Source organism: Petaurus breviceps, unplaced genomic scaffold (assembly GCF_028583685.1).
Source record: "Petaurus breviceps papuanus isolate PSGF00001 unplaced genomic scaffold, PetGlider_PUasm1.0 176, whole genome shotgun sequence".
In the NCBI taxonomy this organism is placed as follows: Eukaryota; Metazoa; Chordata; class Mammalia; order Diprotodontia; family Petauridae; genus Petaurus; species Petaurus breviceps.
In genome coordinates this window covers 31,452,818-31,473,281 of record NW_027185771.1, presented here as the reverse complement: position 1 = coordinate 31,473,281, position 20,464 = coordinate 31,452,818, and the positions used below count along the sequence as shown (strand labels likewise).

Genomic DNA, 20,464 nt, shown 5'->3' with positions numbered 1-20,464 from the left:
AGGTTCTTGGATCTGCTTTGTTAAAGGAAAGCAACTCAAAATGGGTTAACAAGCTTACTTTAATCAGTCAGACATATATCGTTTACCTTGTTCAGGAGAAAAGGTCAGCACCCTGAACCTCAAAGTATACAGGCATAATTATCAAGACAGAAACATCAAGTAGACAGATTTCCAAACTGTCCAACCATTACATCCATACCCAGTCAACATCTGGGTTTCCACATTCTGGGTTTTTCAAAGCCGGGGGACTCTCAACAACGGCTTCCCAGAATTCAGATCAAATCACAGAACACTTCTCAAAGTGAGTCCCCAAAACAAAGCTACACATCAGGGCTTATATAGCCTTCTCCTGGCTCAGAGAATGTAACAACCTTATTGACCCACTGGCCAATCAAAAAGTATCTACTGAAAAACAAGCCTCCCTCCCCAGGCTTCTGCTGCACTTTAGCCTAGGGGCAGGGAAGATCTTTAAATCTGCATTTCCATTACAGCATGCCGTCATGAAATTGATGTACAGTGCTTATGAACTTCTCTGGGCAACCAAATTTTGACACAATTTTCCATAAGCCCTCATAACTAACAGTATCAAAGGCCCTGGTCAGATCAATGAACATTGTGTACAGACCTTTGTTCTGTTTCTTGCATTTCTCCTGGAGTTGACAGGCAACAGAACACCCTATCAACTGTTCCTTGACCCTTTCTGAAGTCACCCTGGCTCTCAGATAGATTAGATGACCATCTTCCAGGTGAAGGATCAGCCTATTAAGGAGGACTCTGGCAAGAATCTTGATAGCAATGAGATAGACCTCCCAATGGCTGTCATAGGATAACCTATTTCCTTTACCTTTATAGAGATGGAGAGTGGAGGCATCCTTGAACTCTTGGGGGATCACCTCCTCTTGCCATATAACCTGGAAGATTTCAGTCAGCTTTTGTATGAGCAATGGACCCCCTACTTTGTAAATCTCAATTGGAATAGAATTAGCACCAGGTGCTTTCACATGGTGAAATGTTTCACATGGTGGTCAGAAGAAGCAATACAAGGACACTTACAAGGTCTCTCTCAAGAACTTTAGAACAGATAGTGTGACATAGGAGATACTGGCACAGGACCAGTCAGCATGGTGTGCTCACATCAGAGAAGGTGCTGTGTTTCAGAACTGAAACAGCTCAAAGGAAACTCACTATGCACAAGTTTGGAGAACCCACCCCAAATGCTCACATGAACTATTTGTGCTTGACCTGTGGCAGAGCATTCCAATCTCCTATTGGTCTGATCGGCCACAGACACACTGAAACTTGACTCTAGCACACTGACATCAACCAGCCTGGAACATAATAGGAGCTTAATAATGCTTGTTGAATTTAAATACTCGTTGATTAACTGCCACTGTCACCTATTCCTGGCCTCGTGGTCCATGGAGGCATTGTTGTTTGCCTGCGTTTGTCTTCGTATTCCCTCCATTTCTCAAGGACTGTTTCTCCAGTAATTCTCCACCAGCTCTTGGAGGCTCAGGCGTTTTGCCTCAGTTTGGCTCTGCTTTTCCAGCTCCTCAGTTTCTTTTCATGCAGAGTAAGCTGGTGTCATCTCTGCAGTGTTGGAGTTCTTTCAAGACAGGGCCAGGACCAGAATGCCTCCAAGTTATTTGAAAAAGTCTAACCTCTTTAGAGGTAGTGTGGGACTGTGCAAACTTCCAAACAAAGTTTATCTCAGGCTCTGAGCCTTAAATGAAGAAATCTTGAATTACCGACAGAGAGCAAGCTGGGGTGGGAGGCAAGGCTCTTTAAAGGAATTGCTGGAGCCTCAATGCTGGAGGGCACTGAATCTAGGAAACAAAGTGTGTCCCCATGACAACACATGACGTATCATGAAGTTAGGATCTTTTGGCAAATGAGTGCCTTGAAGGTGGAAAGTGAAGGAATTCTGGGAGTTGTAGTTGTGGAGGGTTTTCTTTTGCACAGGCGCGCTCGCTCACTGAACACAGGATGCGGGATGCTGCGCGCGTCGTTTTGCTGGTCCCAAGGACGTTTTACATCCCGGCTTTGGAGTGAGGCTGTCAGGCTGAGTCACAGACCCGGGCTCCAGGTACGTACCTGGGGATTCTGACCCTGGCGCCCCGCGGGTCTTCGTGACCTGGTCAGGTTGGAGATTAAGAAGGGGACAGAGTCCAGGCACAGGGTGCTGGGCTCAGGGAAGGGCGGCCGCTAGTCCGGGCAGGTGAAGCAGGGCTCGTGGGCAGGGTCGCCGTTAGCTGGGGTAGGGCAGCCGTTATCCGGGGGAGGAGCAGTTAGCCTGGGCGAGGTGGCCATTAGCCCTGGCAGGGGAGCCGGGCTCGAGGACGGGGAGCTAGTTATGCCAGGGAGAGGGATCTGGGCTAGCGGGCAGGGCAGCAGTTATCCCAGGTACGTGGAGATGGACTAGAATATGGGTATCAGGTATCCTGGGTAGAGGCAGCTGGCCTCCTAGGAGGGGCAGCATTTACTTCTGATAGGGGACATAGGCTCATGGAGCAGCAGTTAGTGCTGAACTTTGTGGTTTGGCTGGAGGGAGTGGAATGTAGCACCACCATTCAAACCTTCAGTTCTCAGAATCAGCCCTCATCCCTCAGCTACTCTCCTTCAGATGGCTGAATGCAGGACCCTTTGTACTTGAGAATAGTTAAGGGGTTGGAGAGCAGCTTTCCTGGGAAGCAACCAGCAAAATGGAAAAAAAAAAAAAAAACAACCCACTAGATTTAGGATTCAGTATATTGGATTTGAGGCCCTGAGCTTGCTGTTTAACCACTGGAAAGTCACTTACTACTCACTTGGTTTCAATTCTTCATCTTTAAAATGAAGAGTTTAATGTAGAAATACTTAACAATGCTTCACACTTATGTTGCGGTTTAAACCCAGGGATGCCAATGGGGGCTTTGTCCACTGCAAAATTGTTGGGGTTTCATGATGTGTTGTGGTGGAACTGTCTCCAAGAATTCAGAGTCAAACCACCTCTCATCCAAGTATAGGCATTTATTGACACCTCTCATGAAGAGGGCTAAGTTCCAAGAGGAACCAGAAACTTAGCAACTTCAGAGAAAGCAAGATGGATTTTTATAGAGTCTTTACCCTATAAATGCAATTACATAACAGAAATTTACCTAGAATTTAGGAATATGATTACTATTAAAAAGGCAGGAGGAGTTTGTTAAGGGATTAGGTAATGGAGGAGGGGTCTCATCTATGATTCTGGGTTTAAACATTCTGGTTATGCTGCCCTCTAATTGGCTAGCTATTATGGTCTTTTTTTTTTTAAGCAATCGGGGTTAAGTAACTTGATCAAGGTTACACGGCCAGTTATTTCTGGGTGTGGTGCTGAGTGTCTGAGCCTGGATTTGATCCCTAGGTCGTCCTGACACTGGAGCTGGTGCTCTTACTATCGTGGTCCTTTCTGATCAAGATAGATAATTAGGTATTATGGTCCTGTCTTGGCCTAGATAGATGATGTGATTGTGGTTGAGTACAAGAACGCACCTGTTTCTGTGGGAATGGGTCTGGGGGCAATGACTAGGTAGAGGCAATAGCTGGGTTCCATCACATGGACACGCCTGTGGGAAATAAGAGTTCAGGGACACACCTATTGTTCCAGGGAGCAGTGAGGTATATATGAAGAAGTTAGGACATTGGGGGTGGGGAGTGGGTAGGTAGAGTGGGCCTGCTGTTCAGTGGGGCGGGGCCTATAATAAAGTTAGAATATTGGGACTGGGGGCAGCTTTATTAGGATTCCATCACTTATGTGGTTTATTCATCCCAAGGACCTTTACATCAATGAATTTATGACCATCCATTGAATTTGAGTTGGCAAGGTGGATTGACTTGAGCAGAAATTGTTGGGAGTCTGTGGTCTGCTGTGAATGTATACTTTTTTTTTTAATGTTTTCTGAGGAGCTTGGAGACTTGAAATTAAACATGAAAGGAGGGATTTCCCCCCCTCCTATCTACTGAAGTTTTCCTCTTACTAAATAAGGATAAATAAATTAGGAGGGATGTGACCCTGGGGTACTGAAAGGTATAGATGCTGCACTCAAGCTGCAGCCAGGTCTCCCAAGTGTTGTATAATGGACTTTGGCATCAGGAAATCTGGACTTGGGTACCAGCTCAAGCCCATACTAGCCATATGGTCATGGTCCTTAGCCTCTCAGTTGGCTCATCTATAAAATATGTATGTACTACCAACCTCATAGGGTTGTTTTGAGGAAAGTACTCACAGTTCATTCCATCTCATACATATGTAATACCCTCTTTCCAAACATGTTGCTATCACCTACTGACCTCCAGGTACCTCTATACTATAGTACCTGGCTCACGTTTTTTCTCTTCATTCTTTCCCATCAATCCTGGAGGCCTTCATATTTATGTAGAAGGCTGCTCTTACAATATGACTTCTCAATTCCTAAATCTTTCTGATTCCAACACACTTTTCTCTATTTCATTCACATTCTCCTAATATAACTATCTACCCTTTCCCACCTTTATTACTCTCTGACTCATGATAAACCCATTCTTTATGTTTATTATGGCTTTCCATCCCTCTTCTCCCAGTCTGTCTCTTCCAATCAGGCTTCACTTGCTTCCATATTCCAGGTCTCAATGTTAAAATTAATTAATATTAAATATTAAAAAACTGTCATTTGACTCTGCCATGCTCAAGCTTTTATAAAAATCCTAGAACAATCTTGTATTAGTTGTTTCCATTTCCTCTCTTCATTTCTTAGTCCCTTGAAATCTTGCTTTTGACACCATCTCTCTACTGAAACTGTTCTTTCTAAGGTTCCTGGGGTCTCTTAATTGATAAATCCAATGACGTTTTCTCAGTGTTTCTTTGGAACTCCTTGCAGCTTTAGATGCCTTTGTCTAACTCCTCATTGTTATAGTCTCCTTTGTTAGGTTTTGTGATGTCACCCTCTTAGATCTCCTGCTTATCTGACTGTTCTTTTGTTGGATCACAATCTGCTTAGTAAATATGAGTTCAGTTGTCTCTCTGAAAATTACTTTCAAATCTATTTAAACAAACCATTTCCAACTAACTGCCTGTTTGATATCAACCCCTCAATATCCTATCCATATTTTCAGCTTAACATATCCAAAATTAATCCCCCCTAAAAAAACCGTCCATCTTTCTGTCCTTTTGTCACTTGAGTTCACAACCACAAAATCATCTTTGAACATTTCCTCAATCCTCTATCACAGCCACTTTCCCCTATTCAACTTGTTGCCAAGTTTTGTCATTTGAACCTCTACAAAATTTCTTTTATCTTTCTTCACTAACACAGCCTTTACCTTAATTCTGGCCTTTATCATTTCTTTCTTGGACTAGTTCTCTAGCCTACTAATTGGTTTGTAGACTTCTCAAGTACTCTCTTTAATCCTTTATCTATACTTTATCCATACAACTGTCAAATTTCTATTCCTGAAGTAAATAACCATTGCCATTCACCCACTCAAAATTCTTAACTGGCTCATTGTTGTTACTATGATAAAATACAAATTCCTCAGCCTGTAATTTAAAGCCTTCCACATTGTGGTTCCAATCTCCTTTTACACACTTATTTCATATTACTTTATTTCAAGCGATCTGTATTCCAACCAAACTTGGCATATTATCTCTAGTCTTCTCCATACTGTTACTCAGGCTGTCTTCCATGCCTGGAATGCTCTGTCCTTTGTCTTTACTTCTAAGAATCTTTAGCTTCTATTAAGGTTCAGCTCAGGTGCCAATTCCTTAAGAGATCTTTAGTGATTCCTCTTTGCCAAATCCCCCTCCATGTTAGTGCTGTCTATCTCTTCTGAAATTGTATTTATTTATCTGTGTATGTTTTAATCACCATAAGAGAATATAAACTGCCTGAGGGCAGAAACTTTCATTTTTGTGTTTCAAGCGCCTTGCCCAGTTCCTTGCACATAAGTAGAAGAAGAATAATGATGATGATGATGGTAAGGATAATAATAGCTAGTATCTATATAGTGGTTTTTAAGATTTGCAAAGTTCTTTGCAAATAATATTATCTCATTTGATCCTCACAACAACCCTGAGAAGTAAGTGCTGTTATTACCCCCAGATTATCATCTCTGCAGAGGATTCCCTGATCTTTTTATCTGGCTCTACTTTCTTCCCTGAGCTTCAGTCCCAAGTCACCAACTTCCAACTAGACATTTCAGATGGAATTTCCCAGAGACATTTCAAATTCAACTTTTCCAAAATAGAACTCATTTTATTTACCTCAAGACCCACTTCTCTTCTAAACTATCTTTTTATGCCATAAAGAGCATCATCTGGTCTTCCAAGTTTGTAACATCAGCATCATCTTCTCACTCTTCACTCCACATATTCAGTCACTTGCCAAATCTTAACATCTCTACCTCTAATATAGCCCATCCTTTTTTCTTCTCATGTAGTTACTATCTTGAGGACCTTATCACTTTCTGTCTAGATTATTGCAGCAGCTGCATAATTGATTTCAAGTCTCTCCACACTTTAGGAGTCTAATCTTGCCCCTGCATCCAAAGAGATTTTTCTTAAGCAAAGAAAATGAGCAATGTCACTTCTCTACTCATTGATCAATTAATGACATAGAATAGCATTATTACGTGTTTCCTATGTAACAGGTACTGTTCTAAATTCTAAAGATACAAATACAAATTAGAGAGTTAGTCCCTGAAGTCAAGGAGCTTACATTCTAATGGTGAGAGACAACACATAAAGGAAAACTAGAAAGAGTGTGGGGAGAGTACACAATAGTCTGGTTTGGAAATGTCAGAGAAATTACATGGAAGCCTGAATCTAGACAAGATAAGGCAAAAATTCACTTAGAGTACCAGAGACAGAGTTCACGATCCAGTGGAGAGGGATGAGGGAGATGGAGGGGTTGAGATAGTATGATTTGGAAATAACTATGAAGTGACATGGAGGCTTATTTCTGGACAAAATAATGCAACAGCTTTTATAACATAACACAAAATTCAAGGCACAGAGTCTAATAAGTTCTAATGGCTCCATATTGCCTTTATAAGATCAAATATAAATTCTTGTTTGGCTTTTGAAGCTCTGTACAGCCTGGCACCAGCCTCTCATTTCTTTGTAATGGCCAACCCTTACATGTAGAATACACTCACAAAGAATCCCTGTCTTCCTTAAAGACACAATTCAAGTATCACCTTCTCTCATGAAGCCATCCCTGTACCCATGCACCTACTTGTGCTATTCCTTCTGGTCCCCAAACTATGTTGTATATAACTACTTTGCATTTATTTTTAATTGCTCTCTTTATATTTTGTGTATACTTATATATGTACTTGTCTCCCCTTTTAGAATATAAGCTCCATGAGAGTAAAGATTATTTTGTTTGTTCTGTATCCCCAGTCCCTAGAAAGCACTTAATAATGTTTGTGGATTGATTAATTCTAAAGACACTGCTGCCATAAATATAGTGTTTCTATGAGAGCATACTTAAATTTTAAAATTCCCTGTGATTAGTTATTTAGATTGTTTTCAAATTTTCATATAAATAGTTCCACGAATGTCTTTGCTTAATGTTTTATTTTAATTTTAAATGAATTTTAAAAATTATTCTAAACCTAGTAATCATCAGTAAAAAAATCACACAAAATAAAATGAAAAGATTATTCTGTAAACATTATTTACTACTTTTAACTTAAATATGTATGTATGTATATGGATACATATATATTTTTATACTTTAAATGAACAAAAAAATTACCTTTTGGTATTTTTACCATACACACTTTTTATTCTCTATATTTTTCCTTATTATATTGCTCTATAATTACTTATGTATATGTTGTTGCTATCATACTTCTATCTTTATCTTGTATACCTTTGTATAACTTTCCAATCGTATTCATGTTCTTGATATTTCTTTATCTTCTTCACATTTATCATTTCCTTATACAATTACATTATGTCCATATGCCACCATGCTGACATTTAGGGTTTAGGGGTGATCAAGACCCCAAAATACCAATACTGCTGGGTCCTGCCAAATGAATTTGACTCAAACCTTCTCTCAGCCAAAGTAAAGCAAAGTTTATTAAAGATTTGCCATAATGGGTAGACTCTTAAGGAGTCTAAGTATCTGTGACCCTTGTATTGGACTAGTGGGCCAGCATAATCTGACATGGAGTGAGTCTGCACTAGATTAAATCTCAGCCCTGACATGGAGGCAAGATGAATCTTATATACAGAAAGATTGTGGGAGGATTTAGAAGTGGTCTAGAGGAGGAGTTTGGGGAAGGTCTTGAGGAGGAGTCTAAGGAGGATCTTTGATGGAACTGAGGTCAGACTCCAGGAATGGGTATTAAAGGTGGGAAATAGCTGAAGGCTACCAGGATATGACAGAAAGTGGAGGGCTAGGCTAGTTTAAGGGCAACAGGTTTGGGTATAGAGATTTTGATAGAATCAAATGGGGAGTAGATGGATGGTGGAGGGCTAGGCTAGTAAGAGTAAGAGATTTGGGCCTAGTTATAATGAAAGGGTTATGCCTCATCAAATGGGAAGATTCAATCAGAGTTCAAGGGGTTTCCCAAAGCCTGTACCCCATCACAGATCAAAGCATATTATTTGCTCTCTGTCTGTTTTTGTTTCTTCTTTCTTGTGGTTTTTCTCCCATTGGTTCTAATTCTCATAAGAGTATATGAAAGGAGGGGCAGTCAGGTGGTACAGTGAGTAAGAGCACGGACTCCAGAGTCAGGAGACCTAGGTTCGGTTCTGGCCTCAGATACTTAACACCCACACAAAAATAACTGGCCATGTAACCTTGAGCAAGTTACTTAACCCCAATTGCTTAGGGGCGGCCAGGTGGTGCAGTGAATAAGAGTCAACAGCCTGCTAAAGGAGACCCCAAAAATACACTGAAGAAAATAACACCTTAAAAAATAGACTACCTTGGGGCAGCTTGATGGTGCAGTGAGTAGAGCACCAGCCCTGGAGTCAGGAGGACCTGGGTTTGGATCCGGCCTCAAATACTTGACACACAAAAACTAGCCTTGTGGCCTTGGGCAAGTCACTTAACCCCAAATGCCCTCCAAAAAAAAAGTAAGGAGGATGATGGGGATGGATGTAGGGAAGAATGGATTGGGGGAGGGGTATTCAGTGGGCTTGCTATTTTGGATGGGAGATAGAGGAAAGATGGGGAGAAAAAATTGTAACTCAAAATCTTGTGGAAATGAATGTTGAGAACTAAAAATAAATAAGTAAATTGAAGACAGTATTAAAAAAAGAGTATATAAAAGGTTATAAAGTGTAAGAGGCCTAGAAAGGTAGGAAGGTGCCAGGTTATGAAGAGATTTGAAAGCCAAACAGGATTATGTATTTGATCATTGAGTTAACATGGAACCACTGGAACTTTTCAAATAAAATTTATTTAGTGATATGCTCAGATGTGATCTGGTCCAGTGATATCAATTTTACGACTGAAGTAGAAGATGGATTTTAGAGGGAAGAGATCTGAGACAGGGAGACCATCTATTGTGGTAGTTCAGGCACAAGGTGATGTGGCATACATCAGAGTGGTTGCAGTATCTGAGGAAAGAAGGGGGCATAGATGAAAAATATTATGGTGTTAACTTCCCCCTATTTATTGTGGAGGTGGGTAACCCACAGATGTTAAAAGTTTCATATATTTTCATTTTTAGTATAATAATTTGTTTTTACTGATTTTTTCTCTTCCTTTTATTCTTTTAAAAATATCCTTTGTTATACAGAATGACTCAGGGCTGAAGTGGGATATAGGGAGAAAATTAGATTATTGAAATAAGACCCCAATAAAATTTTATTTAAAAAACTAAAACAGATACATCTACAAAAAAGGTTTTTTTTTTTTAAATAATTCACTACCTAGCAAAATGAAGTGAGCAAAACCAGGAAAACAGTATCTTCAGTGGTTGAAATACTGCAGACAGGAAGAACAACAATAAAATAATAAAAACTGAATGCCATGAAGTTATAATGGTCAAGTGTGGTCCCAAAGAAAAAATAAGTACCACCTCCCCTTATTATTTGCGGAAGTGGGGTAGGGAGTAGGGTCTATGATTTTGGAATACTGTCTTGTCATACTTCCTCCATACGTTAGTTCTACTAAACTTCTTTATTTTTTGTTGTAAGGGATGGCTTTGTAGAGGGAGAGGGGGATACACTGGAAAATGTAGGTGATGTAAAAGCAAAACTATAAAGAAAAGATTTTTTTTTTAATTTACCCTTTCACCAGAGCTGAGAAGTATAATTGACTAATACTATTGAGTGAAATACTGAAATAGTGAAGCCCTCTCAGTGTAGGGTAAGACCTGATGCCTTCTGTTACCTACCCCTTCCCTGCACCCCTCCTATATTTCTCAAAAACTGCCTTGATGAGAAAGCAGAGTGTTACCCAAGATAAGGAAGTATATCAGGTGACAGAGCCAATTCCTGCTTACCTGGACTCTACCCCTCCTTGGACCCCCTCCTTTTCTGCTGAGCAAACAGTTCCTTGTTTCATGCCTTTTTTGCTTTGTTGCTGGGTGGAAGTTTCTGAGTTTAGACTGAGCTCTGAAGCCCAGCCACTGGTAAGAAGAGGCAGTGTGGTGGGTGGGTGGGGTTCCATTTTAGGGTCTATATAAACTTGCTTTGAGCTATACTCCCTTGCACTCCCTTGCTGTCACCATCTTGGCCTACGTTGGGCGTGTCCTTTCTGATGAGAAAGCAATAAAACTCCTTTTTGCCTTTCTTAAGAAAAGTCTCTAACTGATTATTTTAAATGGGTTACAAACACCCCACACAATGTTCTAATTTTTTTATGGCATCATCTTTAATATTTAAGTCCCAATATCTCTATATGAGAAGCTGATACTTGTCAGCATTGAAATTTATATGATTATTGAAACATTTAAAAGGGATATACAAAGACAGAAGGTGTGGGTATAAATGAACTAATCTGATGCAAAAAAAAGACTTTTTTAAGGGGTTCAAAGGGACTGTAATGGGAGAAAAGGAAAGGATGAGGCAGAAAAAGGTAAATTATGCCACACAAAGAGAAATAAGGGAAATGAGGGGAAGGAGGGAGGGAGATGAACATCATATGAACTTTATTCTCATTGGTTCTGGTTCAAAGAAGGATCAACACAATCAGTTAAGTTTAAGGTTCTAACATGAAAAAAGAGACAAAAACTCATTATAATAGGGGGAAAGGAGGGAGAAAGAGGAGCTCTGTCTGAAATTCACTCTCATTGGTTTGGGGTTAAAGAGGGAATAACATACTCCAATAAGTATAAAAATCCATTGTGCCCTACAGGCAGTAGGAGGGATAAAGGGAACTTAAAGTGGGGGGGGGATTTAGAAGGAAGGGAAATAGTATTAAGGGAAAGGGTAGGTAAAGAGGGGAGTCACAGAGAGGGAATATTGAGGGAGGTGGTGGTCAAAAGGAAAACTCTTAAGGAGGGGAAGAGAGAAGGAAGAAACAAAAACAGGGAAGGGAATAGGATGGAGGCAAAGACACAGATAGTAATCATAACTGTGAATGTGAATGGGATGAACTCTCCCATAAAATGGAGGTGAATCACAGAATGGATTAAAAACCATAATCCTACAATATGCTGTCTACAAGAAACACATTTGAAACAAGGGGATATGCACAGGGTAAAGCTAAAAGGCTGGAGTAGAATATATTATGCTTCAGCTAAAGTAAAAGAAGCAGGAGTAGCAATCCTTATCTCAGATGAAGCAAAAGCAAAAATAGATCTAATTAAAAGAGATAGGGAAGGAAACTATATACTGCTAAAAGACACCATTGAGAATGAAGCAATATCATTACTTAACATATATTCATCAAGCAATATGGCATCCAAATTCCTAGAGGAGAAGTCAAGGGAATTAGAAAAAGAAATAGATAGCAAAACTATACTAGTGGGGGACTTCAATCTCCCTCTCTCTGAACTTGATAAATCTAACCTCAAAATAAACAAGAAAGAAGTTAAGAAGGTGAATAGAATTTTAGAGGGGCTAGATATGATAGATCTCTAGAGAAAACTGAATGGGGATAAAAAAGAATATACTGGGGTGACTAGGGGGTGCAGTGAATTGAGTACCGGCCCTGGAGTCAGAAGGACCTGAGTTCAAATACGGCCTCAGACACTTGACACACTTACTAGCTGTGTGACTTTGGGCAAATCATTTAACCCCAATTGCCCTCCAAAGAGCAAAAAAAAAAAAAAAAGGAATACCTTCTTATTAGCAGTACATGGCACATACATAAAAATTGATCATGTACTAGGGCATAAAAACCTCACAATTCAGTGCAGAAAGGCAGAAATATTAAATGCATTATTCTCAGATCATGATGCAATAAAAATAATGTGGAATAAAGGGCCACGGAAAAACAGACTAAAAACTCATTGGAAACTAAGTAACTTAATCCTAAGAAATGAGTGGGTCAAACAAGAAATTACAGAAACAATAACTTCATTCATGAAAATGACAATAATGAGATAACATACCAAGACTTGTGGGATACAGCAAAGGCAGTTCTTAGGGAAAGTTTTATTTCCCTGAATGCATATGTGAATAAATTAGAGAAAATGGAGGTCAATGAATTGGACATGCAATTGAAAAAGCTAGAAAAAGAACAGATTGAAAGTCCCCAATTAAATGCTAAATTAGAAATAATAAAAACCAAAGGAGAGATAAATAAAATTGAAATTAAGAAATCTGTTGAATTAATAAATAAAACTAAGAGCTGGTTTTATGAAAAAAAAAATAATAAAATTGATAGACCTTTAGTCAATATGTTTTAAAAAAAGAAAGAAAAAAAACAAATTGAGTATTAAAAATGAAAAGTGTGAATCTACCTCCAATGAAGAGGAAATTAAAACAATAATTAGAAATTATTTTGCCCAGTTGTATGCACACAAATTTGACAATCCTAGCAAAATGGATAAATATTTACAAAAATATAAGTTGCCCAGATTAACTGAAGAAGAAGTAATTACTTAAATAACCCCATCTCAGAAAAAGAAATCGAACAAGCCTTTAGCAAAACCCCTAGGAAAAAATCTCCAGGGCCAGATGGATTTACTAGCAAATTGTATCAAACATTTAAAGAACATTTGATTCTAATACTCTACAAACTATTTGGGAAAAGTAGTGAGGAAGGAGTCCCACCAAATTCTTTTTATGACACAAATATGGTACTGATACCTAAATCAGGAAGAGACAAAACAGAGAAAGAAAATTATAGACCAATTTCCCTCATGAATATAGATGAAAAATTTTTAAGTAAAATTTTAGCAAAAAGATTATGGCAACTTATCACAAGAATAATACACTTTGATCGGGTAGGATTTATTCTAGGAATGCAAGGATGGTTCCATATTAGGAAAACCATCAGCAAAATTGATCATATCAGTGATAAAACTAACAGAAACCATATGATTATCTCAATAGATGCAGAAAAGGCTTTTGACAAAATACAACATTCATTCCTATTAAAAACACTAGAAAGTATAGGAATAAATGGCATCTTCCTTAAAATAATAGGTAGCATCTATTTAAAGCCATCAGCAAGTATTATATGTAATCAGGATAAGCTAGACGCATTTCCAATAAGATCAGGGGTGAAACAAGGATGTCCACTATCAACCCTCTTATTCAATCTGGTACTAGAAATGTTAACAGCAATCAGAGAAGAAAAAGAAATCAAAGGAATCAAATTAGGCAAAGAAGAAACCAAGCTATCACTCTTTGCAGATGATATGATTTACTTAGAGAATCCTAGAGAATCAAGCAAAAAACTACTTGAGACAATAAATAAATTTGGCAAAGTTGCAGGATATAAAATAAACCCATATAAATCCTCAGCATTCCTATATATTTCTAACAAAATCCAGCAGCAAGAAATAGAAAGAGAAATCCCATTTAAAGTTACTGTAGACTTTATAAAGTATTTGGGAATCTACCTGCCAAAACAAACCCAGGACCTATATGAACACAACTACAAAACACTTTTCACGCAAAAAAAGTCAGATTTAACTAATTGGAAAAATGTCAATTGCTCAAGGCTGGGTTCAGCTAATATAATAAAAATGACAATCTTACCTAAATTAAAGTACATATTTAGTGCCATACCAATCAATCTACCAAAAAGTTACTTTATAGAGGCAGAAAAAAATAGTAACAAAATTCATTTGGAAGAACAAAAGGTCCAGAATATTAAGGGAATTAATGAAAAGAAATGCTAGGGAAGGTGACCTAACCATACCAGATTTTTAATCTGTATTATAAAGCAACAGTCATCAAAACTACTTGGTACTGGCTGAGGAAGAGAATAGTGGATCAATGGAATAGATTGGGTACACACAGTAGTCAATGACTGTAGTAATCTACTGTTTGATAAACCCAAAGTCCTCAGTTTTTGGGATAAGAACTCTCTATTTGACAAAAACTGCCGGGGAAACTGTAATATAGTATGGCAGAAATTGGGCATAGACCATTATCTAACACTCTATACCAAAATCAAGTCTAAAAGGGTGCATGATCTAGGTATAATGGCTGATACTGTAAGCAGTCTGGGAAAGCAAGGAATAGTTTGCCTGTCAGATTTATGGAGAATGGAAGACTTTATGACCAAGCAAGAATTAGAGAGCATTATAAAATGCAAAATGGATAATTTTGATTACAATAAATTGAAATGTTTCCGCACAAAGCCAATGTAACCAAGATTAAGAGGGAAGTGGGAAATTAGGAAAGAATTTTTGCAACCAGTGTCTCTGATAAAGGCCTCATTTCTAAAATATACAGAGAATTGAGTCAAATCTATGGGAATACAAGTCATTCCCCAGTTGATAAATGGTCAAAGGTTATGAACAGGCAATTTTCAGAGGAAGAAATTAAAGATATCCATAAGCATATGAAAAAAATGCTCTAAATCACTACTGATTAGAGAAATGCAAATCAAAACTACTCTGAGGTACCACATCTCACCAGTCAGACTGGCTAAGATGACAAAACAGAAAAATGACAAATGCTGGACAGGATGTGGAAAAATTGGAACACTTATGCATTGTTGGAGTTGTGAACTGGTTCAACCATTCTGGAGCACAATCTGGAACTATGCCCAAAGGGCTATAAGTAATTTCATACCCTTTGACTCAACAATACCACTTCTAGGGTTGTATCCCAAAGAGATCATAGAAGTGGGAGGAAGACCCATATGTACAAAAATAATTTAAGCAGCTCTTTTTGTGTAAGCAAAGAATTGGGAATTAAGGGGATGCCCATAAATTGGGGAATGACTAGACAAGTTGTGGAATATGAATGTAATGGAATACTATTGTGCTATAAGGAATGAGGAGCAGATGGACTTTATATTTACCTAAAGAGGCTTATACAAACTGATGCTGAGTGAGAAGAGCAGAACCAGGAGAAGTTTGTACATAATCACAGACACTAGTATGGATGACAACCAACTTTGATGGACTGGACTCTTCTCAGCAATGCAGGGTTATAAGACAACTCCAAAAGACTCATGATGGAGAGAGATGTCTACATTCAGAGAAAGAACTAGAAAGAACAGAGTTTGAATGCAGATTGAAGCAAATTACCTGCTCTCTTTCTTTTTCTTGTTTGGTTTTGGTTTTGTTCCCTCTTCCCCATTGTTCATTCCATCAGTTACCATCCTTCTTTATAACCTGACTAATGTCTAATATGAAAGTATTTGCAGATCCTATACTTGATTGAATGCTGCCATGGAGGGGGTGAAAGGGAAGAAAATTTGAAGTTCAAGGGATTGTGGAACTGAATCTTGTAAACTAAAAGTAAACAATAAATTAATAAAGACTAAAAAAAAAAACCATTTAAGTCCCAAATTCATTTTGGGTTTATTTTAGTAGAAGACGGTCTAAATCTAATTTCTGGTAGATTACTTTCCAGTTTTCCCAGAAATTTTTATCAATTAGGGAGTTCTTTCCTAAGTAATTTATATTTTTGCATTTATTTAATGATGATTTATTCAGCCCAGTTGGTTCTAATATTCTTTTCTGCTATGTACCAGTGATCTACTTTTCTTTGTATTTGAACTAGGACACAATAGTTTTGATGTTTACTGCTTTATAATATGATTTGAGGTCTTGAAGTGCTACTTTCTCCATTTCTGCTATTTTTTTTTGCTTTTTGGAGGTTAAGTTGGGGTTAAGTGACTTGCCCAAGGTCACACAGCTAGTTTTTTTGTGTTAAGTGTCTAAGTCTGGATTTGAACTCAGGTCCTCCTGACTCCAGGGCTGGTGCTCTATTCACTGTGCCACCTAGCCATCCCATTTATGCTTTTTTAAAAATTGTTTCTCTTTGATATTCTAGATCTTTTGTTCCTCCAAATGAATTTCATTTTTGTTTTACTTAGATCAATAAAGTGATCCCCTAGTAGTTTGTGAGGATAGCTAGGTGGCACAGTGGGTGATAGAGCACTGGCCCTGGAGTCAAGATAACTCATTTTCAAATGAGTTCAAATCTGGTCTTAGCCATTTACTAGCTATGTGACCCTGGGCAAGTCACTTGACCCTATTGGCCTCAGTTTCCTCATCTGTGAAATGAGCAGGAAAAGAAAATGACAAACCACTTCAGTATCTTTCCCAAGAAAACCCCAAATGGAGTCACAAAGTTGGACATGACTGAACAACAAAATGTAACTTGTCTAATATAGCACCAAAATTGTAAATTAATTTAGTTAATATTCTCATTTATGTTATATTGAAGTTGACCTGGCCATGATCAAAGAATATTCCTCTAATTCTGAAATAACTTAAAAATACTACTTTAAGCCAATGTTTTGTAACTATATCTTTGCAAGTCTTAAGTGTTCCTTTGACTCTCAGTTCTTTTGACTAGGACTTTGCTTTCTTTTATTTTCTTCTGTATTATTTTTTATTATTTAATAGAAATGATATTGATTTTTGTGGCTTTATTTATTGTCCTGCTTCTTTACTGAAATTAATTTTCCCAAAAATTCTTGGTTGACTATCTAGATTTTTTTCCCCTTAAGATTTTTTATTAAAAAGATGATGCCATAAAAAAAAGAACAGTGCCATTCTGTTACACTTCCTAGCCTTGGGGAAGAGTTAAATTTTTAAAAATAAATTTGTCCTCAAAATTTGCTTTTATATCACCTACATTTTCCAGTATATCCCTCTCTTCCTCTGTAAAACTATCCCTTTTAACAACAATAGCAACAACAAAAAAAACCCATATAATAGCCAATAAGCATTTTTCTCTGCCTTTCTTAATGTCTTTAATATTTTTCATCTAACTGTAATTGCTAGCTTTTCTAGAACAATGTCTCATAGTACTGGGGAAACAGGATACTTGCTTTAATTCTTGTATTTAGTAGGGATGCTTCTAGTATTTTCCTATTATACATAATGCTAGCTTTTGTTATTAGATAACATATATATTTTTTAAATGGGCCTTTGTAGGTTTTTAGGAGCATTTAATAAATGAGTATTGTTCATTGTCAAAAATTTTCTGTATCTCTTGAAAGAATAATGTGATTTTAGATAATTTTGCTTTAAATATGATTAATTATGGTAATTAGTCCACTAATATTGAACCAGCATTGCATCCCTTGTATAAATATAATTTGAGAAGTTGTGAATAATACATTGGATGAATTAATATTTCCTTTTTTCTAAGGTTTTATTTGAAAATTTTAAATCAATACTCCACTAATATAGAGATCTATAGTTCTCTTTGCTCTCTTTCTCTTAATAACTAGTTTAGGTGTTAGTATTTTATTTTATTGGAAAAAAGGAAGTTAATAGGGTGTTTTCTTTCTCACTTTTTGAGAATAATTTGCATATTGTTATTTCCTTTATAGGGCTAGTTTGATTTCCTTTTCTGGAACTGAATCTTTTATTTTATATTTTGTTACTTTTAAATTCTCAGTTTTGCTGGCAAGTGACTGTGGTTAGTAGTTTTCAACAATTCATTTACTTCTTCTTTGTTGTGATTTTACCTGTTTATTCATTTTGGTAACTTTATTTTTTTAATGATTTTTGTTAAAAGTATTGGTTTTGTTAAGACTTTTTAAAAAAGCTTTTTGTTTTATCAATTTTATAAGTTTTCCTTCAATTTATCCATTCGTCCTCTTATTAGGATTTCTTCTTTTGTTTTTATTTTGAGTTCCTTTGTTAGATTTCTAAATTTTGAAATTTCATATTCTGTTCACATCTTATTCATTAATTCTTCTATTTTGTACTATATGACTCAGGGATGTAATTTTCCCCTTGAGAACTGCTTTAGCTGTTTCCCAGAAATTTTGGAGTATTGTCTTATTATTACTATTGTATTTCACATAGTTATTAAATATTTTGATGATTTGTTTTTTAACTCATTCATTTTTCAGGATGTGATAGGTAAGTTTTCATAAGGTCTATGTCTTTAGTTTCTTCTCCTTTTATTATTACCTTTATTATGTCTTTTAAAAAAATGCCTAAGTATTGTATATGTATCAGTATATCCAAGTGTGTGTTTGTGATAGCTCCTATTATTTTCTTTATGTTTTTTAAGAATAGGACCATGCTGTTGCTAGAGACTTGTGAGCCATTTGTGTGTACAGCATCTCACAATTTATGTATTGGCTTTGGGTTCAGACTGTGTAACTAAGGCTTCTTTGTCCCTCTTGCTGACTGTAATCTATCTTTACCCACAGTACCTCTTAGAAGAACTTGTGGATGTGAGTGAGCCTGAGTGAAGGGACTTACTGCCCTATTAAGAATGCAGATTTGAAATCAATGAGGACCACCTCAAATTCTGATCTTCAAACAAAGTGATGACCTCTATCTTGAGGCCCCAGATCTTGGCTCCACATGAAGATAACTTAGTCCTCAGAGTTGATATCACTAGTGGGCAAGATATGATCCGAGAAAAATCAGATCTCGAAGTTGCTCGCCAGAGTTTTAGATGGTATCAATACCCAGAAGTTGCTGGGCCCCAAGAAGCTCTCATCCAGCTCTGGGAACTTTGCTGTAAATGGCTAAGACCAGAGATTCATACAAAGGAACAGATTCTGGAGCTGCTGGTGCTAGAGCAATTTCTAACCATCCTGCCTGGGGATATCAGGATTTGGGTAAAATCCCAGCATCCCACAAATAGTAAAGAGGTGGTAAGCTTGGTGGAGGACTTGACCCAAACAACTGAGGAGAGAGGTGAGAATTACAGAAAGTTTATGGGATAGGCAATAAGAGGGTAAAACTCACATCTGAAGTAAGAGATCTGGAGTAAAATAGGGAAAAAGTTCCCTGGGAATTTAGAACTCTGATATGTGACTTATGGATCACATCAAGCTCATTGCCTCTTTGAAGCTTCACTGTGGGCAGGAGCATCTGCTATATAAATAAGAACATTTTCAATTGAAACTGTCTTTTGAGTATTTTGTTTTGGTTTGGTTTGGTTCTGGATGTGTGGTGCAGTGGGAAAAAGTACTGGGTTATAGTGGGAAAAATACTGTATTATAATCAGAAGTTTGGGACCTGACACTTTTTTAGTTTTGTGATCTTGGGCAAGTGATTTCATTTCATGACCTTAGTTTCCTCATCTGCAAAGTAAATGGTTGGATTAGATGACCCCTGGGTCCCTTTCAGCTCTAAAGCTCTGTGACATTTTCCATAGTTTATTCACAGACAAATTAGGATTAGAACTCAGATCTTCTGACTTCCTACCAACTTCTTTTTTCACTAAATAATAATGCCTTTGGTAGTGAAGTTAAGATCATCTATTTATAAATATTGCTTTCTTTATGAAATTCAGAATATGACTTCCTTTCATACTATGTAAGGTATAATTCCCAGAATTTCAGAGTTTTAAGGTACCCCTGAGGTCATATTAGCTGAATAGGGATCCTGATGAACTTTTTACTTTACTCCAATGAGAGTACTTCCTGCGGCAGACCATTCTACTTTTTGAAAGCTCTCTAATTGTTAGGAAGTTTTCTCCTTAAATCAAACCTAAATCTGCCTGTCTTTGGGACCAGTGAAATGTAGGTTAACCATCCCTTTAGTAATCCATTCTAGAGTTTCGTCAGAGAAAGAAATCAAGCTCATTGAAAATAGAAATGTTGGGAATTTTAGGAGTAAGTACTTCATGAGGAAAGCTAAGGATGACAGGTATAGATTTTGAAAAAATTATCTTTCAAGGAGTTTGGAGAGGATAGATAGTATTCTAGGGTATAAATTCCACAAAACAAGTTGACCCAAGAAAAATGAAAGTTTCAAGGATAAAGTTGTTATATCACTAGCACAAGTTATTCTTATGAAGAAGAAAAGAGGGAACTTTTTGTAGAGACTATGGATGCAGATGGAACTCATCAATCAATTTAAAATATTAAAAGACATGTAAAGAAGATGCAAGCAAGGGCAGGATATGGAAACAAAAGAAGGCCATTGTTCTGCACGTAAG

At 37.4% G+C, this 20,464-nt stretch overlaps 1 protein-coding gene across 1 annotated transcript in view; it reads left to right on the top strand.

Annotated features, from left to right (window-relative positions):
• Positions 1–1,957: 1,957 nt before the first annotated feature.
• LOC138159471 (zinc finger protein 135-like) overlaps positions 1,958–20,464 on the top strand; it is a 49,299-nt gene continuing 30,792 nt past the window's right edge. Inside the window, exons 1-2 of the mRNA XM_069085837.1 lie at positions 1,958–2,086; positions 18,720–19,215. Of these exons, the coding sequence (XP_068941938.1) occupies positions 18,840–19,215 (376 nt within the window). The 5' untranslated portion in view covers positions 1,958–2,086; positions 18,720–18,839. The remainder of the gene's footprint in view (positions 2,087–18,719; positions 19,216–20,464) is intronic.